We start from the raw sequence: 20,834 nt of genomic DNA on the forward strand, positions 1-20,834 counted from the left end.
GGGTCACCGCAGAGGCTGGGGTCACCCATGGTCTGGTGGCCCTCATAATTTGGTGTCACCCATAGTCCAATGACTCCCATAATTTGGTGTTCCCCCTTAATTTGGTGTCTCCCATAACCCGGTGTCCCCCATAATCAGGTGACTCCTACGATCCAACGTCCACCCCAAGACCTGGTGTCCCTCCAAGACTCAACGACCCCCAAAAACCTTCTGGTGTCCCCCCAACACCCGGTGAACCCCTGGTGTCCCGCCATGGTGGTGCTCACTCTGCTGCAGCCACTCCCAGTGCTTGTCCCACTTCTCCGTCATCTCCTTCTTCTTTGCCAGGAGCTTCTCCATGTGGGATTTGATCTGCGGGGAGGGGGGATATGGGTTGGGACACCCCAGAAGTTCCACCACACCCCCTCCCTGCATCGCCCGCCCCCCACCCTGGGCACCTCGTCGGCCGCCGGGCTCTTGCTGAGGATGAGGGTCTTGCCCAGCTCCAGGCAGGTGGCCACGTTCTTGGCCCGGGCCTCCATCTCAGTCTTGAGGCTTTGGTGGTCGTTCATCAGCAGCTCCACTGAGGACACGTCCCTGGGGCAGGGGAGGGACAAGGGTGGTCCCAACCCCCAGCATGGGGTGGGGATGGAGAGGGGTCCTTGGTGGCTGGGAGGGAACATTGGCATGGTGAAGGGTTTGGGGTCCTCCTGATGGAGCAGGATGTGGGCCTTGGATCCATGGTGGGACAGGACATGGATCCTCAGATGGACCAGGATACGGGACCTTGGGCTGGACCAGGACACGGGACCTTGGGATGGACCAGGACTTGATCCACGGCCACCTCCCCTACCTGGGCTTCTCCCCGGCACCCATCTGGTGGAGCACCCCATCCATCCAGGCCAGCAGATCCCTGACGGTGCCCACGAAGCGGATCTTGTCGGCCACGCTGGCCACGTGCAGCCGGCACTCCTCACACGCCGCCAGCAGCTCCTTCCATGCCCGCAGCACCTCCTGCTCGCGCCCGGCGATGGCCTCGGCGTTGTCCCCGGCGTAGAGCGTCCGCAGCTGCGCCGCGCCCTCCTGCAGCTGCCGCACCTGCGTCACCAGCACCTCCACGTCGTGCTCGAAGGCGCCCAAGGCCCTCTGCAGGGCGCCGGCCGAGGTCCTGCCCTCGCGCGCCGCCAGCTCCGGCAGCCGCTGCCGCTTCTCCTCGATCTGCCCCAGGACCTCCTTGCAGTCGTTGAAGAACTTGTGCAGCTCGTGGGACGCCGCCAACATCTGGGCGCGCGTCTCCATCAGCTCCAGGAGGTCGGCCCACGCCTCGTTGACGCCGTCCTTCCACTCGGCGATGGTGGCGGCGTCGGTGTGGCCGTAGTCGATGAGCTCGTCCACCATCTGGTTGACGGCGGCGATGCGCTCCTGCCCCACGCTGCCCGTCTCGCTGGCGAACTCCAGAAACTTCTCCTGAAGCAGCTGTGGTGGCCCCAGCGGGGCAGGGGTCAGGGATGGGCAGGGACCACCAGGATGGTTCCAGGACCTCCAGAATGGTGCCAGGACCACCAGGATGGTTCCAGGACCTCCAGCCGGGGCAGAGGTGATGCCCAGGACCATCAGGATGGGACAGGGATGGTGCCCATGACACCCAGAACCCCCAGGATGGTGCCAGAACCTCCGGCAGAGGTCAGGAAAGGCCCTCAGAACCCTGATGATGTCACCAGAACCCAACCACAAATCAGAACCTCCACCACAACCGCCACCAACTCCTCTACCACCCTCAACCGCCAAACCCACCCCACCCCCAAGGATTCCAGCCTTCCCATCCTCACCGTGACGTGCTCAAAGTCCTGCCCCAGCTCGGGCGAGCCGGCCACCACCTCCTTCTCGGCGATCCAGTGCTCCAGCTCGTCCACCTCGCGGTTGAGCTGGTAGAGCCAGTACTGCTGCTCCAGCTTGACCTTGCGCTCCTCCACCAGGTCCTTCAGAGACACGTACAGCCGGTCAACCTGCGACTGCCGCCTGCTGACCTGTTCGCTGGGTGAGGGACACAGCGCCCGTCAGCCCCGGCGGCGCCGCCGCGGCGGCCGGGGGCCCGGGGGTGAGCGGAGGGCAGGCGGACCTCTGGGGGTGGCCGAGCTCCAGGAGGGCGCGGCACTGGCGGGAGAGCTGGGCGATGGTCTCCTCGTAGTTCTCGATGGTTTGCTCGGTGAGGAGGTGCTTCTTGAGGAGCTGCAAGGTGCTCTGCTCGTCCTGGGGTGGGGTGGGAGCGGGGACTGAGGTGTGACACCGCGGCTCGACCCAACGCGACTCAGCCAAGGACGATGAGTGACTCGAGCAGCCAAACCCAAAAAACCCAACCAACCAACCCAAAAAACCCAGAAAACCCAACCAATGGAAGCAAAAAACCCCAAAAATACAATCAGCCCAAAAAACCCAACCAATGGAACTAAAAAACCCCAAAATCCCAACCAACCAACCCAAAAAACCCAACCAACTCAACCAACCCAACCTCACCCAACCCAACTTCATCCAACCCAACCCAACTCAACCTCACCCAACCCAACCCAACCCAACCCAATCAAACCAAGTTGACCCAACCCAACCCAACCCCACCCTCTCAACCCCACCTTCCCCTTCTCCTCGTTCATCAGGAGCAGCTCCTGCTCTCCCAGCCACGACTCCACCTCGGCCACATCAAAGTAGTACTGCTCCAGCTGGTAGGTGGCATCCAGGGTCTGCTGCCGGCGCTCCGTCTGCTCCTGCAGCTCCGCCCACATCGTCCCCAGCCGCTCCAGGAGGCACCGCACGCCCTCGGCCTCGGGGCTCTTGATGGAGGCCACGGCGGCGGCGCGTTCCAGCACCTCGTCCACGCGGGGCCGGTGCACCTGGATCTCCCGGCGCAGGTTCTGCGGGGATGGGGTGGGGTGGGGTGGGTGGAGGGGTCGGGGTGGGGCGTCCCCCGGCCCCCAGCGGCGGCACGAGCGCTAACCTGGTTCTTCTTGATGAATTGTTGGACGGTCTGGAGGTTGGTGCCGTGGTCCTTCAGCAGGGCCAAGGGCAGGCGGTCCTGGACCCACATCTGGGGATGGGGGTGGACGTCGGTGTCAGGGCTGTCCTCCAGCCCAGCCCATCCCTATTTCTGTGTTCATCTCCATCCCCATCCATCCTCATCTTCATCTCATCTCCACCTCCATCTTCATCTTCATCCCATCTTCATCCCCATCCATCTTCATCTTCATCCCATCCCCATCTCCATCTGCACCCCCATCCATCTCCATCCCCAGCCATCTCCATCTTCATCCCCACCCCATCTCCCTCTCCACCCCATCCCATCTCCACCCCAACCTCACCCTGGTACTCACCACCTCGTCCTCCAGCTCATGGCTGACCTGATGGACCTCCTTGGAGGCCAGCAGGATCCTCCTGCGCTCCTTGAGGGGCTCGATGAGGCGCACAATGCGCGTCCCCACCGCGCTCTGCCGCTCTCCCACCGCGTCCCGCCCGGCCGCCTGCGCCGGCAGCGCCGCCGCCTGCGCCTGCAGCTCGCCCACCTCCTTGTACCACTCCTCCACCTGCGACTCCATCGTCTGGGGACACATTTCGGGGGGGACATGGGGTCAGGAAGGTGGCCACGATGGCCGGGATGGGACCTTCAGTGCCCAGGGTGGAGCGGTCCCCCCAAAAATGTGGTTCCATCATGTGGTGGCCCCATAATTTAGTGTCCACCATAACCTGGTGTCCCCCATAATTTGGTGTCCACCATAACCTGGTGTCCCCCCATGATAGGTGTCCCCCCATGACCTGGTGTCCCTCCATAACCTGGTGTCTCCTCACTACCCAATTCACCCCCAAGGCCTGGTGTCCCCCCAACGATCTGGTGACCTCCTAACCTGGTGTTCCTCCCCTGCTGGAAGTGTCCCTGGTGTCCCTCTGAGACCCAACATCCCCCCAACATCCGATGGCCATCCAAGCCCTGCTGTCCCCCCGCCATCCAGCCTTGTCCCCAAGGCCTGGTGTCCCCCGTGTCCCCCAGCCCCACCTGCAGCCTCTTGAGCTGGCGGCTGACGCTGCGCAGGTCGGCCCCGCTGCCGACGCTCTCCAGCTGCTCCTCCAGCCGGCCCAGCCGCGCCTCCATGTCGGCGTAGCTCCGCGCCAGGCGCTCGGCGGCCGCGGCCTCGGCCAGGCGCCGGCTCCGGGCCTGGCTCGTGGTCTCCAGCTCCTGCCAGCATCTCCTCAGCTCCTCCAGCTGCCGCCGCACCGCCCCGCTCAGCTCCGGCTTGGCCTGCACCAGCTCCTCACCCTCCTGCCATGGGGTTTGGGGTCACCGTGGGCTTTGGGGTCACCGTGGGACCCCAAAGTTCATCACAAGAGCTGTTGGTGCAGCTCCTGCTTCTCATGGGGCTTTGGGGTCATGGTGGGACCCCTAAATTCATCACCAGGGGTTGGGGAGATGTTGGTGCAGCTCCTCCCCCTTCTCATGGGGCTTTGGGGTTGAGGTGGGACCCCAAAGTTCATCACCAGGGGTTGAGGAGATGTTGGTGCAGCTCCTCACCCTCTGGGGTGGGGTTTGGGGTCACGGTGGGAACCCCAAAATTCATCACAAGAGATGTTGGTGCAGCTCCTCACCCTCTGGGGTGGGGTTTGGGGTCACGGTGGGGTTCGGGGTCACCGTGGGACCCCAAAATTCATCACCAGGGGTTGGGGAGCTTTTGGTGCAGCTCCTCCCCCTTCTCATGGGGCTTTGGGGACAAGGGGGGGTTTGGGGGGGACACGGGAGGACCCCAGATCTGTCACGAGGGGACACAGAAGAGATTTGGGGGGGGGGACAGAGGGGATGGGGGGGGAATGTCACGATACAGCCGGGGGCAGGGGCAGAAGGTGGGGGAGGGACACGGGGACAGTTTTGGGGGGACACGGGGGGGACACCCGGGGTCCGCAGCGCTGCGGCGCCAAACGACGCAATCAAAGTGTGGGGGGGGAGGGGGCGGGGGGCTGCAGCAACGCAAACACCCCTCCCCCACACCGCCCCCTCCCCCCACGGCCCCCCCCCCCCCCCCCCCGCTCCGAACCTTCTCGATCCTCTCGAGCCATTCGCGGTTCTGCGCCAGCTCCGCCAGGAACGCGGGGTGCTGCAGCCACGGCTTGGGGGGGTCCCGGGGGGGGGGGTCCCGCGAGGGGTCCCCGGCCATCAGCGCCTTCTCTCGGATCCACCCATCCAACTGCGGGGGGGCGGCGGCTCAGCACCCCCGGCACCCCCCCCGCGCCGGGGCTTTGGTAGGGTCCTCCCCCCCCCCAAAAAAAAGGAAAAAAAAAATTCCCCCCCTCCAAAAAAAAAAAAAAAATTTGTTTTTTTAAAAAGCCCCTTTTTGCCCTAAAAAAAACCAACCAAAAAAAGCGGAGGGGGAAGGGCGAGAGGAGCCCCCTCCCCCCCCCCCGCTTTTCCCAAAAATGGAACCTTTTCACCCAAAAATATTCCCCCCAAAAAATAAAAATAAAAAAAGCGGAGGGGAAAGGACGAGAGGAGCCCCCTCCCCTCCCCCACCCCCCCCGCTTTTTTCCCCCAAAAAAGGCGGATTTGGGGTCGGGGGTGAGGATGAGGATGGAGGATGGAAGGGGGGGTGAAGATGACGGAGGGGGATGAAGATGGAGGAGGAGGATGATGAGGATGGAGGAGGAGGGGATGAAGGAGGATGAGGAGGATGGAGAGGAGGGAGAGGAAGGCTCCGGAGGCTGCGGGAGGAGGAGGAGGATGAGGAAGGTGAGGCCGGTGCGGGCTCGGCCGTGATGCAGCAGATCCCGGGCGGAGCGCGAGCGCCGGATGAGCCCGAGGAGCCTCGGGCGGGATCCGGCCAAAAATCCCCGCAGCGGGGGAAGCTCCGAAACCTCCCGAATTCACCCCAAAATCTGCTAAATTCACCCCAAAATCTGCCAAATTCACCTCAAAACCTCCCGAATCCACCCGAAAACCTCCCGAATCCACCCGAAAACCTCCCGAATTCACCTGAAAACCTCCCGAATTCACCCGAAAACCTCCCGAATTCACTCCAGAATCCCGGTGACCCCCTGGAGGGGCCGGGGACAGCGCGGGGGGCGTTGGGGACCCCCAGACCCGACCCCAAATCCGTGGGGGGGGGCTCTGGGGCTGAGCGATCTCCTGGGCTGGAGCAGACGGGTCCCACCCCCGGCAGCGCTGGGACCCCCGCGATGTTGGGGAGCCTCTGGGGGGCTGCTGGGACCCCCGAGGGACCCCCCAAACCTGACCCCGAATCCATGGGGGGCCGAGCTGGGGTCTCACCCACCCTGGGGCTGCTGAGGAGGGACCACAGAAGGTCCAACCCCGGCCACCAGCGAAGCCCCCCGAGATGTTGAGGATCTTCTGGGGCTGGAGGAGCCTCTGTGGGGCTGGAGGGACCCCCTGGCCCAACTCCGGGGGAGATTTTTGGGGTCCCCCACCCCAAATCCCACCAGCGACCTGACACGGAGCCCACCATGGACGTGGAGGTGGCCCCAGGGGGGTCTGCCCACCCCACACCTGCAGGAGAACATGGAGCCCACCCCCACCAGGGAGAATCTGGGGGGGTCTCAGACTTTGGGGGGCTCCAGGGGGGTTTGGGGGTCTCAGGAGGCCGAGCCTGACCTCGCGGCAGTCCTGGAGGAACCTCTGGAGCTCGAGGTGGTCCTGGAGCCGCCGCGTCCACTCCTGGGCCAGCTGATGGTTGCGTTGGCTCCTGCAAGGGGGGGGGTGGGGGGGACCCCCTAATTAACCCCCAGTTAACCCTTTATTAACCCCCAACTAACCCTTGATAACTCCTGATTAACCCTTCATTAACCCCTGAGCTTCCCCTCAAAGGGGAAACTGAGTCACGAGCTTCCATCTGGGATCCACCATCAGATCCAGCCTCATCCCGGTTCCTGGGGGGTCTTGAGTAATGTGGGGGGGTCTTGGGTGGAGTTTTGGGGTCCTGGGTGGATTTTTTGGGGTCCTGGGTGGAGTTTTGGGGTCCTGAGAGCTTCTGGTGGCTCCTGGGTGGTCAGAGAGGTCCAGTATGGAGGGCTCTGGGTGGATTTTTGGGGTCCTGGATGGAATTTTTGGGTCCTGGATGGAATTTTTGGGTCCTACATGGAATTCTTGGTGCCCTACATGGAATTCTTGGTGTCCTACATGGAATTCTGGGGTCCTGTGTGGGTGTTTTGGGGTCCTGAGAGCCGCTGGTGGCTCCTGGGTGCTTCTGGTGGGCCAGGGGTCTCCAGGGTGGGCACCTACTTGGCCCGGAGCCCCTCCATGGCCTCGGCCACGCGGTCGCTGTGGAGGTTGCGCTGGCGCCGGAGGCTCTCGCCGGCCTGCAGGACCAGCTGGACCTTCTGCAGGTTCAGCTCCAGCGTGGTAGTGAAGTCCTTGTGCTTCTTCAGCGCCTTGGTCACCCCTTCCACCGTGTCCGGCAGCTCGGCGTGGGCCAGGGTGGTCTCCTGGGAGGGGTTGGTGGGGGCTGTGACCCCTGGCCTGGCTTTGGGGTGGTCACCTCAATTCCACAGGAGCTCCAGCAGGAGCTGCTCCCGCCCAAATCCACCAGTGAGGACCTTCCACCACCCAAATCCACCAGTGAGGACTTTCCACCACCCAATCCACCAACCAGGACCTTTTCCCACACAAATCCACCAACCAGGACCTTCCACCACCCAAATCCACCAACCAGGACCTTCTCCCACCCGTGGCCGCCGCCTCCTCCCAGACCTGGTTGTAGAGGCTGTTCTGGCACTGCTGGACGTCGCGCAGGAAGAGGTGGAAGATGTGGGACTGCACCAGGACCTCCCTCCTCATCTCCCAGCTCTGCAGGAGCTTCCCCCAGCCTGCGTCCAGCTTCTGCAGCCACTGCTGGAGGGACAGGTAGGGCACCTCCATCTCCTCCAGGGCCAGCAGCTCGCTGGCCGCCTGGATCTTGGCGTAGTCCTCCTCGTAGCCATTGATCTCCTCCTTGAGGGCCACGTGGACGTTCAGCAGCCGCTCGGCCTCGGCCAAGCTGTCGGGGACCTCCTCGGAGCCCACGGCCGCTTGGGTCTTCACCAACCACCCCAAGAAGTTGTCCAGGTCCTGGATGAACTGTTGGAGACGGCCGGCGATGGTCAAGGTGTCCTCGCAGCCTTGGAGGGCTCGCTTGAGGTTGTCCCACTCCTCGCTGATCTCCTCGAAGGGCAGCAGGATTTCCAGGGCGCGGTCGGGGTGGGCGGCAGCCAAGGCCTCGCCCTCCTGCTGGAGCTCCACCAGCCGCGGTTCCAGGACCACCAGGGCGGCCTCCATGGTGGACAGGCGGCGCTGCAGGGCCAGGACCCCGCCCAGGTCGCTGCCACCGGACTGGGTGGCCTCGATGGCTTTTCTCTTCTCCCGCACCTGCGCCTTCATCTCGCTGCACTCCAGGAGGAAGTTCTGGATCTTCAGCACTGAGCTGAGCTGGCTCTTCTTGTTCTCCACCAGCTCCACCACCCGGTTCCAGCTGGAGATGGGGACAGGAGCGGGGTGAGACCCCCCTGAGCTGGGATGGGGCCCACCAGCATCAGCAGGAACCCTTGGGATGGGCTGGGAACGGTGGCCTGGAGACCTGGGGACGTCCCACCAGTGGAGAACCACAGGTTGGGGGTCTCCAGGCAGCCCCACACAACGTTCCCCACACCAAGGAGACCTCAAGATGGTCAAGGTCCACCTTGGAACCCCAACGATGGGTTTGGACCATTCCACTGGACACCTGGACCCCACAGGGACATCCCACCACAGGTTGAGAGTCTCCAGGCAGCCCCACCAAGGAGACCCCAAGAAGATCAAGGTCCACCTTGGGTCACCCCCGGGCCCATACCGGCTGTTGAGGTGGTCCTGGCAGGACCGGACTTCGTCTGAGCTGGGGTGGCCACCGTCCACCAGCTGCTGCACCACCTGGTTGACATCCAGGATTCTCCCCATGACGCTGTTCATCTCCTGGTCCAGGCTCTCGAACCTGAGCAGATGGACACGGGCAGGTCCACCACGGCACCAGGAACCTCAGCGTCCGGCCTCGCCCCACGCCACCTCCACCCACCTGTGCTGGACCACCTCGACCTCATCCAGCTCTTCGGGCACCTCCATCTTCTCCAACCACTGCTCCTTCTCGTCCACCCACACCTCACAGGCGTGGACCTCACTGAACATGCGGTAAACGGCCAAGGCGTCCTGCAGCCACTGCGTCCTCAGCACGGCCACCTCAGCCACCTCCCCATAGAGCTGCTCCACCTCCACCACGCGGATCTGGATGTCCACACCTTGCCGGTGGTCGGGGGCCAGGAGAGCCAGCTGCTTGCGGAGGGACAGGACGGCGGCGCGGTGCTTCTCCACCTCGTCCACCACGGCGCGGTGCTTGCGCAGGAGGGCCTGGCTGGAGTAGTCGTCGTGGCCGAAGTCGTCGCTGGACACGATGCGGTACGTGTCCTGCAGCCAGGCCACCAGGTCGTCCGTCTCGGCGCTGAACTGGAAGAAGTTCAGGGCGTCCTCCAAGCGCTGCTGGTGGAGCCCCGTGACCTCCTCCAGCTTCTTCCACCGCAGGCAGACTTCTCGCATCTTCTCCTGGATGCCCACGGAGCTGAAGGATTTCTTGGCCAGGATCTTCTCGCCTTTCTTCATGGTCTGGTGCAGCAGCGCCCGGCGGTTGCCCAGCTCGCCCAGCATGGTCTTGTGTTTGTTGGTCAAGGTCATGACGCTGCTGAGGTCGCGGCCGCAGGTCTTGGCAGCCAGGATCTTCTCCTTCTCGCGGATCCAGGCCTCGGCCTCCTCCATCTCCTGGAAGAAGGTCCAGAGCTGCCGGGAGTCCTCCAGCTCCTTCCTCCTCTTGGCCGCCAGCTCCTCCAGCTCCTCCAGGCACGTCTGGACGTGGTTGACGCGGTTGCAGATGATCTGGGGGTCGCAGGGTTGGTAGCCTGGGCCAGGAGAAGGGGCTTAGATGGTGGCCAGGACGTGGTGGGGTCACCGGTTGTGGCGGTGTCCAAGGAAGGACCAGACGTGGCACTCTGGGGTCTGGTCCAAGGTTGGACTCAAAGATCTCAGAGGGCTTTTCCAACCTCATTGGTTCTGTGGTTACTCTTGGAGGTGGCCCACCAGGACCTTGGGTTGACCCTTCCGTGGCCCACCAGGACCTTGGTTGACCCTCCCCCTGCCCTGGTCACCCACCCTGGTGGCCCCCATTACCCTCCAGCTCCGAGAACTTGAGCGCGGCGGCGTTGAGGGCCTGGACGCGCTCGGTCTGGGCTGAGATGTCGGCCTCCAGCAGCCCGTGCTTCTGCAGGAGGTCCTCAACCTCCAGCAGATGCTTCCCCAAATCCTTGGAAACCAGAAGAACCTGGAGAAGAACGAAACGGCGTCATCCAGCGCCGCCGGAATTCCGCTGCGCCGCCGGATCTCTTCCGTCTCTACCTGCATCTCCTCCATCCAGTCGATCATGTAGACCATCTCCTGGAAGATCTTCTGGAGCGCCAGGTTCTGCTCGAGGCGGGCGCGGCGGGCGCGGACCAGCTCGGTCAGCAGCGCCCACTGGCGCAGGATGTTGTCCTTCTGCGCGCCGATGCGCCGCGTGTCGTAGTAGCCCTCGGACTCCATCTCCAGGGCCAGCTCCACCACCACCTGGATGCGCTCCTGGTACGAGGAGATGTCGGCCTCGATGGCCTCGTGCTTCTTCATGGCCGCCTCCACCGCCGGCAGGTCGTAGCCGAAGTTGTCCTGAAGGGGAGGGAGATGGTGGGGTGGGGTCCTCACTGGTCAAGGAGAAGGTGGAAGAGGTTCCACCAGCCCTCCATGATCAAGGAGGAGGCCAACGAGGTCCAAGCTCCTCTCCATGGTCAAGAAAAGCTCAGTGAGGTCCAACCACCCCTCCCCTGGTCAAGGAGGTCCCACCACTCCTATCTCGAGGAAGACCCCAATGAGTTCCCACCATCCCCAATGAGGTCCCACCACCCAACCCTGTGCTGTGATTGTCCCACCCCAAGCTGAGGGTCCCCCGTGACCCCACCCACCCCACCCCACCTGTGAGACCAGGCGCTGGTTCTCGTTGAGCCACGTCTCCCTCATGATGGCCTTGTGGTCAAAGCGCTGGGCCAGCAGCTCCAGCTTCTCCTGCCGGATCAGCTCGTTCCTCAACGCCACCTCCCGCTCGTGCTCTGCCTTCTCCAGGCAGGTCCAGGCCTGGTGGGCGGGGACACAGGCCGGTCACGGGGGTCCCCAACCCCACCGGGGTGTCCTCCCAGGGTGGTGGGACTCCATCCCCACATCCTCACCTTGTTGATGTCGGAGATGCTCTTGCCCTCGCTGGGCACATAGAGCTTGCGGTTGGTGGCCCGGAGTTTGCTCTGGATGGTGAAGAGCAGCACCTCGAGGTTCCCCTTCTCCTGGAACCTGGGGGGTGGCACCGGTGGGGAGGTCCCTGTCACCACCACCGTGAGCTGGGACGTCACCACCATGTCCCAGGTCCCACTGCCACCAGTTTGGGCTGAACTGGGACCTCAACACCACCATGACCATCACCGCCACCCCCAGGTCCCACTGCCCCCAGAACTGGGACCTCCTCATCACCATCACCATGAGGTGGGACCTCCCCATCCCCAGCAGGAGCAGGATGAGGTCCCACCCCACCAGCAGCCCACCCAGGAGCTCCTCACTTGACGGGTTTCTCCAGGGTGCAGAAGGCGGTGAAGGCCTGGAGCTGCTGCTGGACACCGGTCAGGGAGTTGGCGAACTTCTGGTTGGTGATGATGGTGATGGTGTGGTGGATCCAGGCCAGCAGCTCGGCCGCCAGGGCCTCGTAGCGCGCCGTGATGGCCGCGATCTCCATCACCTGGTCCAGCACCTGGTGGGGTTTGGGGTGGGCTTGGAGATCCTGCAGGAACCCTCCAAGAGCCACATGGGGCTGGAGGGGTCACCAGGGTCCGGCCAGGCCGCGGGGATGGGTGGTCGTGGTGTGGTTGGTGGGTGGGGAGTGGTGGGATGTCCTTGGACGGGGGCGGAGCGAGGGGTGGACAAGGGATGGACCAAGAGATGGGACATCCATGGTCAGGGGGGTGGACCAAGGGTGGACGCCTCACGGAGCTGGGGATGGAGACCCCAGGACTGGGTCCAGCCCCACCTTCCCGATGCGCTTCCCCTCCACCGCCAGCGCCTTCATCTTGGAGAAGTAGTGGTAGAAGGACACCACGTAGGTGATGATGGACTTCTCGTCGGGGTCCTCCATGTTGACATCTGGTGGGGGAGAGGGGCAGAAGGTCAGGACTTCCCTCAAAGCCCCACCCCAGGACCACCAGGGATGGTCCCACCAAGCCAGGGCTGATCCCTCAACCTCGACCTGCGCTCCCAAAAAAGGGAAAAAGGGCGTGGAGGTGGAAAAATGGACGGGGGAGACGCCCCCCAACCTTCCATGGCTGGAGAGATGGACAGATGGACACATGGAGAGATGGACACGTGGACAGATGGACACACGGACACATGGAGAGATGGACATATGGAGAGATGGACAGATGGACACGTGGAGAGATGGACACATGGAGAGATGGACAGATGGACACATGGAGAGATGGACACATGGACACATGGAGGGAAGGACACATGGAGAGATGGACAGATGGACACATGGAGAGATGGACACATGGAGAGATGGACAGATGGACACGTGGAGAGATGGACACATGGAGAGATGGACAGATGGACACATGGAGAGATGGACACATGGAGAGATGGACAGATGGACACATGGAGGGATGGACACATGGACAGCTGGACAGAGCCCGTCCGTACCCTCGGGGTCCAGCAGCTTGCTGAGCCCCAGGTGCTGCTCGGCCGTGTTGAAGGCCTGCTGGAGGTTGTAGGTGGCGTTGGACTTGGTCAGCTTGTGGAAGTCGATGAGATCCGGCCTGGGGTGGGGTGGACACGGTCACCTCCACCCCTCCCCCAAAGCATCCGAGGTGACCTCAGCGCCCAGGAGGTCCCTCCCCACCGTGTCCACCCCCCTGGCGCTGACCGGTGCCTGTGGATGAGGGCGTTGAAGGCCAGGCCATCCCTCCAGCTGGTGGTGAAGTTCTGGATGTTGACCTCAGGGTAGCTGTGGAGGTCACCAGGGGTCACCAGGGGTCACCTCAGGGGTCACCAGGGGTCACCTCGGGGGTCACCTTGGGGGTCACCTCAGGTCCTCACCCCGCCGTCTTCATCTGGCACCAGAGCAGCAGCGCGTCCTTGGCCGAGCGCGTCTCCCGGTTGTCCTCGGTCTTGATCTTGATCACCTGGATCTGGGGGAGGAACGGTCAGGGAGCAGCCGGGGGTGGTGTGAGGAGGACGAGGGAGGACACGGACGGGACCCTGGTGGCACCTGGAAGCGGAGGATGATGGTCCAGATGAGGCCGAGGGTCAGGCGGTGGTTGCCGTCCACGATGTCGTGGGAGCCGACGTTCTCCAGGTGGACGCGCTGCTCCTTGAGGAACTGCAGGGCCTTGTCCACGTTCTCCAGGGAGTGGATCCGCATCCGGCCCCGCGTCGGCTTGGGCTGGGGGGACACGGCGACCTCCAGCTCGGAGAGGGTCACCCCACCCCACCCCACCAGAAGTGGCCCCAAACTGGTGGAACTGGTGGAACAGCTCCCATGGTGGGAGCTGAGGGCGGTGGGGAGATCCAGAATGGGGCTGCTGCTCGTGGTGGTGGAGGTGGTGAAGATGAAGGTGGTGGTGATGAAGATGAAGGTGGTGGTGGTGATGAAGATGGTGATGGTGAAGATGAAGGTGGTGGTGGTGATGAAGATGGCAGTGATGATGATGAAGATGGTGGCAATGATGATGAAGGTCACAAAGACGATGATGCTGCTCATGATGATGGTGACAATCGTGGTGATGATGATGGTGATGGTAGGTCATGATGATGGTGGTGGTGATGAAGATGGTGGCGATGACGAAGATGGCAGTGACGACGATGATGAAGATGGTCACGAAGGTGATGATGCTGCTCATGGTGATGGCGACAGTCATTATGATGATGATGATGACGACGCTGATAAGATGATGATGATGATGATGATGATGAAGATGATGACGATGACGAGGATGATGATGAAGATGACAACAATGATGAGCAGGATGATGACGATGACGATGATGATGATGACAATGATGAAGAGGATGATGATGATGATGACAAAGAGAATGATGATGACGATGATGATGACAACGATGATGACGATGATGATGAAGAAGCCGCCGCACGGATCTCCTCACCAGGGTCTCCCCCGAGAGCACCTCCAGCAGCCGCGTGAGCACGAAGCCGTCACGCAGGTCCGAGTACAGGTCCCCGACGCGGCAGGCGGCGCGCGCCAGGTGGGCGTTCACCCACTTGGTGAAGGTCTTCTTTTGCACCGCGTCCCGCTCGTCTGCGGGACATCCAGGTCATCCCAAATCCACCCAAATCCATCCCAAATCCACCCCAAATCCACCTCCAAACCACCCTGAGATCCCCATGGAACTCAGGAACCTCCAGGTGGGCCTTCACCTGGTGAAGGTCTTCTTCTGCACCGCGTCCCGCCAGTCTGCGGGACATCCAGGTCACCCCAAATCCACCCAAATCCATCCCAAATCCACCCAAATCCAGGATTTTTTGGGGAAGGGTCTGGGAGGGTTTTGAGGAATTTTTTGAGATTTTTTGGGGTCAATCCGGGATTTTTTGGGTTTTTTTGAGGATTTTTGAGGCCATCCAGGGATTTTTGGGGAGGTTTGGGGTTTTTTTTTTTGGGGGGGAGGGGTCTTCACCCACCAGCCAAGGCTTTGATCCGCGAGCACTCGAAGATTTTGGGGTCCCCCCAAGCTCGGGGGTCCGGGGGGTCCCAGGGGCCGTTGTTGTTGTTGGGGGGAGGGGCTGGGTCCAGGTTGTCCAGCTCGGCCGCCATGGGGGGCTGGGGGGGGTCCCCAAATTGGGGAGGGGTCCCACAGCGACCTCAGGGGGGGAGCCTGGAAGAGATTTTGGGGGGTGGGTTCAGGTTTTGGGGGTTTAGGGTACCCAGAAAGGGCTGAGAGGGTTTAAAATGCTTTGAGACCCCTCCCCAAAACCCTCTGGGCCCCCCAAATCTATCGAGAACCCCCTGGGACCCCCAAAATCCATTGAGACCCCAAAAATCCATTGAGGTCCCCCCAGGACCCCCAAAATCTCCCCTGAGACCCCAAAATCCCTCCTGAGACCCCAAAATTCCCTCTGAAGAGCCCCAAAAGCCCCCCAAGAGCCTCCTCGGAGCCCCCCAAGCCCCAAAAACACCCCCAGGACCCCCAGAGCCCCCCCAAGCTCCCCAAAAATACCCCCAAGACCCCCCCGGATAACCCAAGACCCCCCAGACCTCCCAAATCCTCCAAAATCCCCCAAAACCCTTCCAGACCTTCCAAGGACCCCCCCCGAACCCCAAAACCCTCCCACAGCCCCCCCTAAAAACCGCCTGAACCCCCCCAAGCTCCCTCAAAACCCCTCAAGACCCCGCTAAATCCCCCTCAAGACCCCCAAAATCCCCCCAAATTCTCCCCCAATCCCCCAAATTTCCCCCCCAAATTCCCCCAAATTCCCTCTCCAGGCCCGGCCCCTCCCGCCCGTGACCTTGAGGGACCCCCCCTCCCCCAACCCCCCCCGGGACCCCCCAAATCCTCCCCAAAAAACCCCAAAATCCCCCCCGGGACCCCCCCCAAAGCCCTCCCCCCCAAAACCCCTCCCCCATCCCCCCGTCCCCATCACCTGCCTGGATGGGAACGCCGGGAATTCTGGGAATGTCGGGAATTCTGGGAATGCCGGGATTGGGGGATGGGGGGGGGGTCCCGGGGGGTCGCGATCCCCGGTTTGGGGTGGGGGAGGGGCGGTGGGGGAGGGGTCGCTGCCGCCGCTGCCGCCGCTCCCGCCCGGAGCGCGCGACGCCGCCCGCGCCCCTCCCCCACCCCCGGCCGCGCCCTCCCCCCCCCCCCGGAGCGGGACACGCCCCTCCCCCCCTCCCCCCTTCCCAAAATTCCCCGAATTCCCCCAAATTCCCGGGATCGGGATCGCGAGCCCCGCGGCCGCGCCGGTATCGCGGCGTTATCCCGGAATTCCCGTTATCCCAAAATTCCCGTTATTCCCGCTGTTATTCCCGCTATTCCCGTTATTCCCGTTGTTATTCCCGCTATCCCAGTTTCCTGTTATCCCATTATTCCCGCCGTTATTCCCGTTATTCCCGCTATTCCCGTTGTTATTCCCGCCGTTCCCGTTGCTCTCCCGTTATTCCCGCTGTTATTCCCGCTATTCCCGTTATTCCCGTCGCTCTCTCGTTATCCCAGTTTCCCGTTATTCCCGTTGTTATTCCCGCTGTTATTCCCGTTATTCCCGTTATTATTCCCGTTATTATTCCCGTTATTATTCCCGTTATTATTCCCGTTGTTATTCCCGCTCTGTCCGGCGCCGGAACCGCGCGATGGGATCAGGACCCCACGGACCGGGACAAAACCGGGATCAAACCGGGATCGGGATCGGGATAAAACCGGGACCCGGATAAAACCGGGACCGGGATTGGGATCAAACCGGGACCGGGATCAAACCGGGATCGGGATAAAACCGGGATCGGGATAAAACCGGGACCGGGATCAAACCGGGACCGGGATCAAACCGGGATCGGGATCAAACCGGGACCGGGACCGGGATCAAACCGGGACCGGGATCAAACCGGGACCGGGACCGGGATCAAACCGGGACCGGGATCAAACCGGGATCGGGATCAAACCGGGATCGGGATAAAACCGGGACCGGGATCAAACCGGGATCGGGATCAAACCGGGACCGGGATCGGGATCAAACCGGGACCGGGACCGGGATAAAACCGGGACCGGGACCGGGATCAAACCGGGACCGGGATCAAACCGGGACCGGGACCGGGATCAAACCGGGACCGGGATCAAACCGGGATCGGGATCAAACCGGGACCGGGATAAAACCGGGACCGGGATCAAACCGGGATCGGGATCAAACCGGGACCGGGATCAAACCGGGACCGGGATCGGGATCAAACCGGGACCGGGACCGGGATCAAACCGGGACCGGGATCACACGGATTGGGATCCGATGGATCCCTGCGGATCCCTGGGATAACCTGGGCTGGGATAAAATACGGACCGGGATCATCCCATGGATCGGGATCCTGTGGACCGGGATAAAACCGGGACCGGGATAAAACCGGGATCGGGATCCCATGGATCGGGATCTCGTGGATTTGGATCCCGTGGATTTGGATCCCGTGGTTCGGGGCGGCTGCACCGGAACGATGCGAACCGAGGCGGTCCCGCCCCGCCCGAGGGTCCCTCCCAGTCCCCCAAATCCCCTCCCAGTCCCCCAAATCCCCTCCCAGTCCCCCAAATCCCCTCCCAGTCCCCCAAATCCCCTCCCAGTCCCCCAAATCCCCTCCCAGTTCCCTCCCAGTCCTGCCCGGGGGAGCGGCCAAAACTCCCCGGAGCGATCCCGATCCCGATCCCGATCCCGATCCCGATCCCGGTCCCGATCCCGATCCCGATCCCGGTCCCGATCCCGGTCCCGATCCCGATCCCGGTCCGGTCCGGTCCGGTCCGGGGTGAGGAGGATGAAGAAGATCGCGATTTTCGGGGCCACCGGCAGAACCGGGCGGGTCACGCTGGGGCTGGCGCTGGAGCAGGGTACGGACACCCCAAAAACGGGCACGGGGACCCCAAAACCGGGATCGGGACCCCAAGAACGGGATGGGGGAGACCCCGAAATTGGTTTTGTTGTCCTTCGGAAAGGGGAAATTCCCGGAGTTTTGGGGTCTCTGGGAATTGGGGAAGTTTTGGGGGCATTGGTGCATTTTTGGGGGGAATTGGGGCAGTTTTGGGGGGATTTTGGCGGTTTTGGGGGGGTTTTGGGGGGATTTGGGCGGTTTTGGGGCGGTTTTCGGGGGGATTCGGGCGGTTTTGAGGGGATTTTGGCGGTTTTGGGGGGATTTTGGCGGTTTTTGGTGTCCCGGGGAGGGGTGCAGGGGCTGGGGGGGCTGATAAGGTTTATCAGGGGGAGCGGGGGAGGTTTGGGGGGGCTGGGGGGGACCTGGGGGGGCTGATAAAGGCCTGGGTGGGGAATGGGAGGGGTCTGGGGGGGCTCTGATAAAACCCGGGGGGGGCTGGGAGGGGTTTGGGGGGGCTGGGAGGGGCTGAGAGAAAATGGGGGGGTCCTGGGGGGTCTTTGGGGGGTCTTCGTGGAGTTTGGGGGGTTCTGGGGAGGATTTGGGGGTTCCGGGGGGTTCTGGGTGGGTTTTGGGGATCCCTGGGGGTTTCTGGGGGGTTCTGGGGGGTTTTTGGGGTTCCCTGGGGGTCTCTGTGGGTTCCGAGGAGTTTTGGGGATCTCTGGGGGGTTTCTGGGGGTTTTCGGGGGTCTCTGTGGGGTTCCCGGAGCCCCCCGTGACCCCCGTGTCCCCCCCAGGGCTGGAGGTGACCGTTCTGGTCCGGGACCCCTCGCGGCTGCCCCCCGGCCCCTCCCCCACGCGGCTGCTGCGGGGGGACGCGCGGGACCCCCGGGCGGTGGGGGAGGCGGTGCGGGGCCAGGAGGGGGTCCTGATCCTGCTGGGCACCGGAACCGACCTGGGTACGGACCTGGGACCCCCTGAGACCCCCAAAACCCCCCCTGACACCCCCTGAGCCCCCCCGGGACCCCCTGAAACCCCCCCGGGACCCCCCATCCATCCTCACCCCTCCCCCACACAACCCTAGTGACCTCTGACCCCATTTGGGGACCCCCCCCACCCCTCCCCCAACGGGGGGACCCCCGGAGCTCCCCTGAGGGGAAAAATGGGGAAAAATGGGGGGAAATTGTGCAGAAAAATGGGAGGAAGAGGAGGGGAAAAGGAGAAAAATGGGAAAAATGGGAAAAAATGTGGAAAAAGGAGAAAAAGAGGTGCCCCTCCCCCCCAGGCCCCACCACGGTCATGTCCGACGCCACCAAAACCATCGTGGAGGCCATGGCTGAGCACGGCGTGCCCAAGGTGGTGGTGTGTCTGTCCGGTGAGACCCCTCCCCAAAACACCCCAAAATACCCCAAAATATCCCCAAAATCCACTCAAATCCACCCCCAAAATCCATCCAAAATATCCCAAAAATCCCCCCCCAAATCCCCCAAAAATTCTCAAAAAATTCCCCCATAAATTCCCAAAAAATCCTAAAAAAATCCCCCCCAAAATCCCTCATAAATCACCGATAAATTCCCTAAAAACCCCCTATAAATTCCCTAAAAATCAAAAAAAAAATCCCCTATAAATTCCCTAAAAATCCCCCAAAAATCCCCTATAAATTCCCTAAAAACCCCCTGAATTCTCCCTGCCCCGCCCCTCAGCGTTCCTGCTGTGGGAGCCCGAGCGCGTTCCCGAGCGGCTGCGGGCGCTGACCGAGGATCATTCCCGCATGGAGCGGATCCTGCGGCAGTCGGGGCTGCGCTGCGTCTACGTCATGCCCCCGCACATCGCCGGTACCCGGGAAACGGGGGAAAATGGGGGGAAATTGGGGGGAATTGGGGAAAAAAATTGGGGGACAAAATTGGGGAAAATGGGGGAAAAATGAGGGGCAAAATTGGGGGATATGGGGGGGAAATTGGGGGGAAAATGGGGAAAAATTGGGGGAAAATTGGGACAAAATTGGGGAGAAATATTGGGGAAAAAATGGGGGAAAAATGAGGGACAAAATTGGAGAAAAATTGGGGGATAAAGAGGGAAAAAAAATTGTGGAAAATTGGGCGGAAAAATCTGAGGAAAGGGAAAAATCGGGAGGGAAATGGGAGCGGAAAGAGGAGGAAAAATGGGAAAGTACCAGGGGAAAAACCAGGAAAAAGCGGGAAGGACGTTCCGGGTGATCCCAGATTTTGGCTGATCCTGCATTTCCACTAATCCCGTTTTCCGTGTGATCCCGTTTTCCGTGTGATCCCGTTTTTCCTGGTGTGATCCCGTTTTTCCCGGTGTGATCCCGTTCCAGTGGAGCAGCCGCTCACCGGGGATTACGAGGTATCGGTGGGCGTGGCTGGCGGGCCGGGATCCTCCCGGCAGATCTCGGCACTGGATCTCGGACACTTCATGCTCCGCTGCCTCCGGAGCGACGAGTTCGACGGGAAGAGCGTCTACGTCAGCCGCCACTACCCCAAGGAGTAGGGATCCACCCCCGGGATCCACCGGGATCCACCCCCGGGATCCACCCCAGCCGGGATCCACCCCAGCCGGGATCCACCCCGGCGCTTGGGGGATTCCTCGGGATCGAGTTCCCGGGATGATCCCAGGGACTGGGGGATCCTTTTGGGATTCACGCCCTGGGATCTTCTCGGGATCATCCCGGGGACCGGGGATCCCTCTGGGATCGTCCCAGGAATTCGGGGATTCCTTTGGGATTCGCGTCCCGGGATGATCCCAGGCATTGGGGGATCCCCCCCTCCCCCCATTCCCAAGGAGATTAAATCCGTGCTTTTCCCAGCCTGGATTTTTCTGGACCTCCTTTGTGGGATCGGGGGGATTTTGGGGGTCCTGGGGTGGTTTTGGGAGGATTTTGGGGGTCCTGGGGTGGTTTTGGGAGGGTTTTGGGGATCCTGAGGAGATTTTGGGGGGTTCCCCGCCTCCGGGGCCACCGAGGGGCGCGCCCTGTATGCAAATGAACCCCCGCTCTATGCAAATGAAGCCCCTCCGTGCAAATAGTCCCGCGCTGTATGCAAATGAGCGCGGCCACACCCCTCAGCCCCGTATGCAAATAAAGGTCACCGCCCTCTCCTATGATTGGTCGCGCCGGCGCGATGGGCGGTGCTTGGAATGAACACTTCTGATTGGCTACACGCGGCGCAGCCGCGG

At 62.3% G+C, this 20,834-nt stretch overlaps 2 protein-coding genes across 3 annotated transcripts in view; one reads left to right on the forward strand and one right to left on the reverse strand.

The window, feature by feature from the left end:
- The window catches only part of SPTBN4 (spectrin beta, non-erythrocytic 4), a 35,983-nt gene extending 20,165 nt beyond the window's left edge, over positions 1 to 15,818 (reverse strand). Inside the window, exons 1-28 of the mRNA XM_086872021.1 lie at positions 15,735 to 15,818; positions 14,771 to 14,964; positions 14,239 to 14,390; positions 13,344 to 13,517; positions 13,172 to 13,263; positions 12,999 to 13,079; positions 12,776 to 12,891; positions 12,111 to 12,223; positions 11,647 to 11,834; positions 11,266 to 11,383; positions 11,015 to 11,173; positions 10,409 to 10,711; positions 10,184 to 10,334; positions 9,045 to 9,915; positions 8,826 to 8,963; positions 7,712 to 8,468; positions 7,244 to 7,446; positions 6,617 to 6,707; positions 5,049 to 5,198; positions 4,019 to 4,282; positions 3,342 to 3,566; positions 2,969 to 3,058; positions 2,607 to 2,885; positions 2,099 to 2,229; positions 1,809 to 2,013; positions 833 to 1,455; positions 438 to 576; positions 267 to 351 (exon numbers count right to left, since the gene is read on the reverse strand). Coding sequence (XP_086728147.1) covers positions 267 to 351; positions 438 to 576; positions 833 to 1,455; positions 1,809 to 2,013; positions 2,099 to 2,229; positions 2,607 to 2,885; positions 2,969 to 3,058; positions 3,342 to 3,566; positions 4,019 to 4,282; positions 5,049 to 5,198; positions 6,617 to 6,707; positions 7,244 to 7,446; positions 7,712 to 8,468; positions 8,826 to 8,963; positions 9,045 to 9,915; positions 10,184 to 10,334; positions 10,409 to 10,711; positions 11,015 to 11,173; positions 11,266 to 11,383; positions 11,647 to 11,834; positions 12,111 to 12,223; positions 12,776 to 12,891; positions 12,999 to 13,079; positions 13,172 to 13,263; positions 13,344 to 13,517; positions 14,239 to 14,390; positions 14,771 to 14,903 — 6,031 coding nt within the window. The 5' untranslated portion in view covers positions 14,904 to 14,964; positions 15,735 to 15,818. The remainder of the gene's footprint in view (positions 1 to 266; positions 352 to 437; positions 577 to 832; positions 1,456 to 1,808; positions 2,014 to 2,098; positions 2,230 to 2,606; positions 2,886 to 2,968; positions 3,059 to 3,341; positions 3,567 to 4,018; positions 4,283 to 5,048; positions 5,199 to 6,616; positions 6,708 to 7,243; positions 7,447 to 7,711; positions 8,469 to 8,825; positions 8,964 to 9,044; positions 9,916 to 10,183; positions 10,335 to 10,408; positions 10,712 to 11,014; positions 11,174 to 11,265; positions 11,384 to 11,646; positions 11,835 to 12,110; positions 12,224 to 12,775; positions 12,892 to 12,998; positions 13,080 to 13,171; positions 13,264 to 13,343; positions 13,518 to 14,238; positions 14,391 to 14,770; positions 14,965 to 15,734) is intronic.
- A 1,296-nt stretch (positions 15,819 to 17,114) lies between these two features.
- BLVRB (biliverdin reductase B) lies at positions 17,115 to 20,465 on the forward strand. Of its 2 annotated transcripts, XM_086872000.1 has the most exons (5): positions 17,115 to 17,664; positions 18,440 to 18,601; positions 18,928 to 19,017; positions 19,346 to 19,477; positions 19,978 to 20,465. In XM_086872000.1, exons 1-5 carry the CDS (start codon positions 17,208 to 17,210, stop codon positions 20,148 to 20,150), a joined length of 1,014 nt encoding a protein of 337 aa, XP_086728126.1. In that variant the 5' UTR covers positions 17,115 to 17,207; the 3' UTR covers positions 20,151 to 20,465. The 2 variants fall into 2 exon arrangements, with proteins under 2 accessions (XP_086728126.1, XP_086728127.1); XM_086872001.1 differs by lacking the exon at positions 18,440 to 18,601.
- The last annotated feature ends 369 nt before the right edge of the window (positions 20,466 to 20,834 follow it).

Source organism: Cyanistes caeruleus, chromosome 38, assembly GCF_971803275.1.
Source record: "Cyanistes caeruleus chromosome 38, bCyaCae1.hap1.1, whole genome shotgun sequence".
Lineage (NCBI taxonomy): Eukaryota > Metazoa > Chordata > Aves > Passeriformes > Paridae > Cyanistes > Cyanistes caeruleus.

What these genes read in the sequence shown, in the direction of transcription:
- BLVRB (XM_086872000.1), top strand. Translation starts at nt 17,208, where the DNA reads ATGGATCGGGATCTCGTGGATTTGGATCCCGTGGATTTGGATCCCGTG. An exon ending in GGGGCTGGCGCTGGAGCAGG is followed by an intron (nt 17,665 to 18,439) that starts GTACGGACACCC and finishes TGTCCCCCCCAG; the next exon opens with GGCTGGAGGTGACCGTTCTG. An exon ending in GGTGGTGGTGTGTCTGTCCG is followed by an intron (nt 19,018 to 19,345) that starts GTGAGACCCCTC and finishes CCCGCCCCTCAG; the next exon opens with CGTTCCTGCTGTGGGAGCCC.